At 38.0% G+C, this 8,626-nt stretch overlaps 2 protein-coding genes across 3 annotated transcripts in view; both read left to right on the forward strand.

Annotated features, from left to right (window-relative positions):
• The window catches only part of stmn1b (stathmin 1b), a 3,836-nt gene extending 1,593 nt beyond the window's left edge, over window positions 1-2,243 (forward strand). Inside the window, exons 3-5 of the mRNA XM_032519539.1 lie at window positions 1,205-1,377; window positions 1,520-1,711; window positions 1,801-2,243. Of these exons, the coding sequence (XP_032375430.1) occupies window positions 1,205-1,377; window positions 1,520-1,711; window positions 1,801-1,860 (425 nt within the window). The 3' untranslated portion in view covers window positions 1,861-2,243. The remainder of the gene's footprint in view (window positions 1-1,204; window positions 1,378-1,519; window positions 1,712-1,800) is intronic.
• Window positions 2,244-8,317: 6,074 nt separating this feature from the next.
• paqr7b (progestin and adipoQ receptor family member VII, b) overlaps window positions 8,318-8,626 on the forward strand; it is a 3,941-nt gene continuing 3,632 nt past the window's right edge. The window contains exon 1 of one of the 2 annotated variants that reach the window (XM_032519216.1): window positions 8,318-8,484. The gene's annotated coding sequence lies outside the window, so the exon portion shown is untranslated. The remainder of the gene's footprint in view (window positions 8,485-8,626) is intronic. The other variant, XM_032519215.1, reaches the window with a different exon arrangement.

Raw genomic sequence — 8,626 nt, forward strand, 5'->3', positions numbered from 1 at the left:
AGATATAACATAAGATTGCCTCTTAGTGTTAGAAACCAGAGCCTTTTAGTCAACACTGCTATATTTCAGTCAACAACAATCCCTGAGAAAGCCTGTCAACATTGCCTTTGACTGCTGTGTGTTCCTCTGAAGCTCAGCTCGGTTGGCACTTTACTGTGGTTCTGCTAACTAGCAGCTAACATTTGCTAAGTTAAGTTACCTTTTGTCAGTCTTGTGTCTATATAGTTGAAGTGCAGTTTTGGTGTTGGTTTTGATCATTGAGGTCGAGGAAGTGCACGGAACTTCACAAAAATAGAGCCAGGGCGAGTAGTTTTTTAAACAAGCAACACACTGCTTAGCCTGTTTGCTAATGCATGGACCAGGTTAGGACATCTTTATTGAGAAACACTTAAACAATCTGATATTTGCTCGTCCAGTTAGGAAGATATGCAAAGCAGTACTCGTACAATATATAAAATCATTCTTTGTTTTTCCACATCTTGTTTTGATTTCCCCTTCATCGGAAACACAGATTGCTGCCACACAGCTGGGATTATTGTTCTCCTCTGACCTCTCTGACAGAGTAGTGACCCCTAAAAGCCTAAAAAGGCAGTAGGAGACTAGCTCAACCTCCTTTAATTATCCTCAGTCAGACAATGAATCTCAATGGAAGCATTAGCTATGGCTGGAAGTGAAGTATGGCTATAGTAGATCACTTGGTTGATCCCAAAAATTAGTTGACATAGTAATCTGTTGATTGTTTGTCAAGAAAAAATAGCTGAAATTGGTAGGGCTTGGTATGAATTTGATACTTTTTAGGCTTTGTATCAAAAAATGTCTCTTCCTTCAATACCTCATCTCAGCGTCTGTGAGCCAATAAGCATGCAGCATGCTTCTTGCAAGATTTAATAATGCTGCCGATTGGCTGTCTAGCGTTACACGACGTAGAGGCATGCAGGAAAAACCTTACGCAGAGGCAGGGATCATGTTCTAGGAGCTGAAATATAACTAAAAAGATTTTTGGGTGTAAAGTTGTAATTTCTTTTGGTTGAAATAGATTTTTTATAAAATTGGCATCCAAAAATAGTATTGTTCAGGAGCTGGTATCAAAGTCACGGTATATTGAAATGTTTAAACAATAGCCAGCCCTAGATATTGGTATCAAACTCAAATATTGCTATGTTGTGACCATGACCTCTGACCTCACATCATCACACTTCTGCAGACATCCAAGTTAAAGAGCTGAACAAGCGTACTTCCGGTCAAGCATTTGAGGTCATCCTGAGACCCTCAACCCCAGATACCAAGAGTGAATTCCCATTAACCCCTCTTAAGAAAAAGGAAACATCACTGGATGAGATTAAAAGGAAACTGGAAGCGGCAGAAGAGAGACGCAAGGTATTGTCAGAAATAACACATTACTAACACAAGTGAACAAACTACCACTGTGAATACCACTGACCCAGCTGTAAAGCCTTGCGAGCGAGTTTAGAATTCAGTTTTTTTTACCGCAAAAAATTTTCTTTATTCGTTTTGTCAGAGCTACGAGGCTGAGGTGCTGAAACACTTAGCTGAGAAACGAGAGCACGAGAAGGAAGTCATCCAGAAGGCCATAGAAGAAGAATGCAACTTTAGCAAGCTGGCAAAAGAGAAACTCATTCAAAAGATGGAGGCAAATAAAGAGAACCGCACCGCAAGGATGGCCGCTCTCAATGAGAAATTCAAGGAGAAGGTAAGCTCCTATCTGCACATGGAACTATATCATGTGTAATGCTAAAATGATGAAAACTACATGATGCTTCTGCTTTTAAACACTAACAGGACAAGAAGCTCGAGGAAGTGAGGAAGAACAAGGAGACAATGAAAGAAGTGGCAAATTAATTTGTTTATGATCTGGAAAGATAAGCTTTATTTTTTAAACAAGACATTTCCGTGGTATTGTTTGTTGTGTTAGTTCTGATTGTGCTGTTAAAGAAAAGTTGGTGCATTATTCATGTGACACAATGTTAGATTGGGTTTGGATATAGTAAAGTCTGATTTTTCTTCGCTTGTCTTGTAGATTTCTTATCGGCAGCTGATTAGACTAGTTTTTTGATACAAGCTATATTTTTTCATTAAGAAGCATTCTGTTGTAACAAATTGGTCCTTATACTGCGTACTGTTAAAATGCTTCATACAATACTGTTCTGTACTATTGGGAATGTTGCATGTGTGTATTTACTGTACATGACCAAGTTTTAACCATTAAAGTCTATATTCACAATGTTGAACATATTTGTTCTTCATGAATTTTGAAGATCAAATGATTTTATTTCTGTACCACTATATGGAAATGTATGTAACTGGAATCAAAGGAGGGATACAGAGCATAGTAACCTAACACTTTGACACTGCTGACACCTAGTGGCAGTCTGGTAATCTTAGTGCTGCCTTTGCCAGTGTTAAAAAGCAGTACTTCTCAAAGGGTTCAGAGATAAATCAGAGTGGTCATCGGATAAAACAGAAGAAAGAGGAAAAAAAATCATTTTGATATAATGATAAATTTGAGAAGGAAACAAAATCACAAGTTAAACTGCTCACAACTCATGTCCACAGTTGAGCCATAGGCCAAAAAGGATCCAATTAGGGGTTTTTTAAGAAGTGAAGTGAAATGTGCTTGAATATCTTTACATTACCTTCTTTGTGTCTGTATTTGTACAGATATAGCCGCACTCAATACACAGAATTAGTAATGATGTGAATATTGATCTTCCTTCATAACCAAAGTAGCTTCTAATTATGACACAAAAACATTTTTATAAGAAAAACTTTTTTTAAGAGACAATGTTTTAATGAAAAGTGCTGCCAGACTCCATTGCTGTTGTCATGTTGGGCGTAGACCAGCTAAGCCTTCCTTTGCACTAAAAGGGCTGGAAATCATAGTATATATATATATATATATATATATAGCCTAATAGAATATTATCATAATCAATGTAGTCAACAAAACATTGCGTATTGATTCTTGTAAAGTGCTAAGTAATTGTAATGTTAAAAAAAATATTTAAATAAACCAGGAAATAGATCACTTGTAATTTTACCTGCTCATACATACATACATATGAAACTAATAAGTGGGTCACAAGTAGACACGATTTGTGAGCAGTGATACAATAATGCACAAGAAGCTAAATAGACCCAGTACTGACTTACAAGTTGTCACGGTAAGTACGTTGTCACATATTCTTGGGAGTGAACATGTCTTTGGATGGTCTCATATTATGCTAATTTTCATGTTCATAATTGTATTTTGAGGTTCTATCAGAATCACATTACATTAAATATTACATGGTTTAATTTTCAAAAAACACCATATTTTTTGTTGTACTGCTGCAGCTCCTCTTTTCACCCTGTGTGTTGAGCTCTCTGTTTTAGCTACCGAGGGAGGCATCACACTTCTGTTTCATCTGTGTTGGAAGTCGCACATGCGCTGTAGCTAGGTAAGGACTACTAGCCAGTCAGAAGCAGAGTATGAGGGTGTGCCATGCTAGCAGCTAGGCGAGCATTATAACGTGTGTTACAAAGTGATGCACTACAATATAGCTGTTTGGAGCAGTTTCTTAAACAGTGTTTTCTCCAGAAGATGGTAAGTGCCTTTGAGTGGAGTGTGGGCTTTTTAACTTTGTAAGCCTATAACGTGCACAAAAAAAGATATATAACATTATAAAGTGAAAGGGAAAAGCCATTAAGCATAATATGAACACTTTAAATGATCAGACAACATGGTGGCCCAAACTCAAGAATTCTTTAGCTCTTTTACAGCTAGATACATTAATCTGTTGCATGTGTTGAGTACATAAAATGATTTGAATCTTTAGGTATTAAAAAGAGATGACATTTAGCAAATACAGTAGGAATGAATCCTTAAAGCAGCTTGTTCCATTGAGGCCATGGACCTCAGACAGATGTGAGACACCTGCTTGCCACATGAACTGCAACATTTTGTGTAAGTCAGAAATCTTGTCTTGAAGGTGTGTTTACATTTGCTTGCATCTTGCACAGTCTTGCAGTCTAGCCTGTCACCCACATTGTAAATGTCACTCAGTGACTACTCAGTGTCAATTGGCATTTGTTCAATGTACACAGCCGTTGTGTGGGTGTGTGTGTGTGTGTGTGTGTGCGCTCAGCGTTTTTTCTGAAAGCTGCAAACTTGTTTAATGTCTGTCATTTTCTCGTAAAGTAAAGCGGATATCAGAAAAATATTTATTTTAGTAGCTAATACATTTGAATAAACACTAATATGGCGTTGTCTGTTTATATTGTCATTATGATGTTAAGATTTGATGTGAACTCCAGAGGTATTACCATTTTATACTGCATCTTTTAAAAGATACTGATAATTGAGCTAGGCTCTACAAGTGCAATGTAAAATGCTCAGAAATGTTTGCACACAGATAGTAAGTCACACACAGCTGCACTCATGGATCAACACTTTTCCTCAGCTAACATCAAAGAGAAATAAAAATTGAATAACTGACTAAAGAGGGTATTCCAAGCTTCTTGGCGATTCAATCTTTTGTGCGCACAGTATAGTACAGTACAGTATGTTCGTGCGTAGCCTAGAAAGCGACACATAGTTGGATGTGGAGGTTGGACTGAGTCTGTATTGCTATGCACACACACAAACACAAACACACAGTGCTGCACAATCCCATCTTTGTCATGTGTTGGGAAGAAACTGCTGCACTCGTCAGCCCAGAAAGCTGCTTGTCCCATAGTGCAGTGTTCCTTTAGCAACAACACAGGAGACAATGGCTGGCTCAGCTCCAAGATCTTTTTCTCAGGCAAGGCAAGGCAATTTTATTTGAATAGCACTTTTCAGCAGCAGTGCAATTGAAAGTGCTTTACATAAAACATCAAACACATTATTATTAAGAAGGATTGGAACCACTTTGGTACAGATCCGGAGAGGCCAACCCAGTTTTCCATTTGATCCAATAGTATATTGTGGTCAACCGTATTGAATGCAGCACTGAGATCGAGTACTACTAGGACTGTAGTTTTGCCACTGTCTGTGTTCAAGTGGATGTCATTAAAGACTTCGACAAGAGCCATCTCAGTGCTGTGGTGTGGTCGAAATCCCAATAAAACATATTATTTAGGAATGGAAAAAGGTTGTTGTCATTGATTTTGCTTAAAAATGGTAGGTTTGATATTGACCTATAGTCGTCCATTTCTGACATATCTAGATTGTTCTTTTTTAAGATAGGCTTGATGACTGCAGTTTTCAGGGCCTGTGGGAAGATACTACAAAAAAGCAACTTTTTTACAATATGCAGAAGATCAGAAGCCAAACAATTTGAAACATTTTTGAAGAAGCCCGTCGGTAGGATATCGAGGCAACAGGACGAGGTTTTTAGATGTTGTATAATGTCCTCTAGGCTGTCCTAGGTAATCATTTGAAATTGTGTCATATTGGGATTAGTTTTGTCTGGACATTGTGAAAAAATACATCCTGTACCTATGAAGACACTGACTGTTTGCCTAATTTTTTGAATTCTTTCACTGAAAAAGATTGCAAAGTCATTGTAACCCTTGGTGGATAAAATTCAACTGCTACTGTCACTGGAGGATTTGTTAACCTATCAACAATAGTAAACAAAGCACAGGAATTATTATTGTTTTTAGCAATATATATCAGACAAGAAAGACCGTCTTGCATTCCTCAGTTCCATGTTAGAAATGCGTAGTGTCTCTTTAAAGGTGTCGTAGTGGACATGGAGATTATTTTTCGCCACCTGCGTTCAGCTTTTCAAAGATTTTCAGATCTTACAAGCGTGACATTTCTCCACGGCAATTTGTTTTTGCTTGAGAGAACTTTGACCTTAGTAGGAGCAATGGTGTTAATAACGTTAGTAATTCTACAGTTGAAATTATCTACAAGCTCAGTTACTGAGGCTTCAGAGGGGGGAGAAGTGGAAGAGAAAAGCCGAATGAACCTTTCACTGGTGCTCTCAGTGATGTATCGTTTTTCAAATACCTTTGTTTGGACGCTTTTTTTGCACAGAGATAGTGCTGGTAAAAACACATACAGGAGTGATCAGAGAAAGCAACATCATTCACCACAACCTTGGAAATATTCAGACCTTTTGAGATAATTAGGTCCAGGATGTGGCCCTTATTGTGTGTGGGCTCCGTCACATGTTGAGTTAGCCCATAATTATCAATGATACAGCACAGCTCTTGTGTCCCTCTATCTTGGGGGTTGTCAACATGAATGTTGAAATCACCAGCGACAATTACATAGTCAAAATCAGAACAGATCATAGTCAGCAAAGTCATCAAATAGGCTGCACAGAACCTAATAATAATGATTTGAAATATCGCTCTAGCGGTGGACCTTGGCTGAAAAGCTACATATTCAATGGAAGCAAAGTTTCCAACAGATATTTGTGTGCATAGGAATTAGGCATAGGAAGTCTGTGAACAAGCAACTCCACCTCCTCTCTTGTTGACTCTATTCTCACTCATAAAACGGAAGCCAGGGGGAGCTTCTTAGCCTGTGCTGGATTTTTGGAATCTTGCTCATGATCATGACTTTTACTGGTTTCACCCAGGTATTATCGGCATCAATTTAGCTCTATTCCATAATATGAATCATGCTCAGAGCTTCTGTTGAAACTCTCTCTCTTAAATTGCCCCGCCCCCACACACCTTAGGTTAAGACAGATTGTCCTCAAATGGATAAATGCACTTATACAGTCAATGATAAATACCCAGGAGGCCAAAACATATTCAATGTTATCGTAGACGCACCGTGAATCCATCCCAGTATTGAAAACTTTCCACCCTGGTGGACAATAAAGATTCTATTCTATTCTATTCTATCTCCGTTGGTGGGAACATACACTACAGGGTGGTTTGAAACAGGGAACAATGCAGATCTTTCAGAAACACAGTCTAACAAAGGAAACTTTGTAACTGAACACTACACTAGGGAAAGGCAGAGGCCATAAAACTGACCACATGCTTGTTTTGATAACTAAATGAGATGCAGTCGGTTATCACTGTAATTTGGATGTTAACTTAGAAGCCGAAACACTGACAAATAAAAGTTGTCCAATTTATGAAAAACATGATTGCATGCTTCTTTGTTTCAATAGCAAGCATGAGATGCTATCTGACCCTATATATAGTATATAAAGTATAGGGACTTTAAATCTGTATGGGTCAGTAAAGTCACTGTGCTCAATTCACAATTCATTTTCTACAGGCTTTACATCCCAGTTAGTTGTCAAGGTTTTTGTATAAAAGATGCATTTAAAGGAATACTTTTTGCAAAAATTGGAATCCCTTTCAACCTTTAAATCCATTTGACTCTTTGGTTGTTATAGACACACTCCTATGCAGGTGAGACATGCAATGTTGGAATGTAACTAAGTAGCCCACATTTACTCAAGTGCTGTACTTAGGCACACTTTTGACATGGACTACTTTACTTGAGTTTTCATGCTACTCTATACTTCTACTCCACTACATTTCAGGGGGAAATTATTTACTCCACTACTTTTATTTGACACTTTTTTGACACCGTTACTATTTACATTTCACCTTGAAAAATGTTTGATTTGCTTGTATGGTATGCTTCCGTACTATAGTAGTACACAAAGTATCTAAAATCGGCTCCACATTGACAAACTACAAAATCTAAATACTCTTATTTGTCAGTGATAAAAACAGAATACTATAATATTCTATAGTACACAATATGCCATTTTGAAAGGAGTCATTCTGCATTATGAGTTGGAAGCCAACTACTTTTACTTTTGATATATTGAGTATATTTTACTGATCATACTTCTAGCTGTATTTTTACTGAAGTAACATTTTTTACTCAGGATTTCTATTTAGGCGTTTTATGTTATGATATGTTATTTTATATGTAATGTTATTTCTACTTTAAGGAAAGGATATGAGTAATTGTTCCACATGGGATTATGTGCTAAATGGAAGCAGGAATGGTTCATGTTTGAGTCTAGATAAAATAACACCTAATGTCATTCAAGAAAAAGCAGCAGGCATATATAAAGTAAGTCAATTCAACTAAAAGATAACCAACGGGTCCTTATCGTAGCCTACTCTGTGTATAAAGCGGTCTTATTGTACATCCATGATATAAAGAGGTCCTATATGAGAGAAATGTCTCATCGAGTGCCATACATTTGTATGAAGAATTTCAGTGAAGGAGCACGGTGGGCTGATTGGCCACGCGGCAGCTGCCATTGGTCAAAACAATGTGCGCGACCGCAGGATGGAGCAGCACCGCGTTTTCTGATTGGCTAGAAGACCCGCTCGTCAAGCTGTCATGCATCCTTCCAGCAGCTGCGCGGTGAGAGAGCAGCCAAGCGCTGCTCCCGTCACGGCCATCCTCTCTCCGTTCGCCCCTTCGAACAATGTTATCTATATTCTCCAAACGATTCTTCGACTGCTAAACTCAAGGATTTGGATTGATTCTACCGTCTATAGGTACGTCCGCTTTATTAGTTTGATTCATTTCATTTCTAAAAACCAGACATTTTTTCTTTTCCGGGGAAATGTTACAGTGGCGTGGCGTGAAATACGTTCACATTTTCCTCGAACGCCAGTCACTTTTCATTAACATGCAGCG

The sequence above is a fragment of the Etheostoma spectabile genome, chromosome 6 (assembly GCF_008692095.1).
Source record: "Etheostoma spectabile isolate EspeVRDwgs_2016 chromosome 6, UIUC_Espe_1.0, whole genome shotgun sequence".
Lineage (NCBI taxonomy): Eukaryota > Metazoa > Chordata > Actinopteri > Perciformes > Percidae > Etheostoma > Etheostoma spectabile.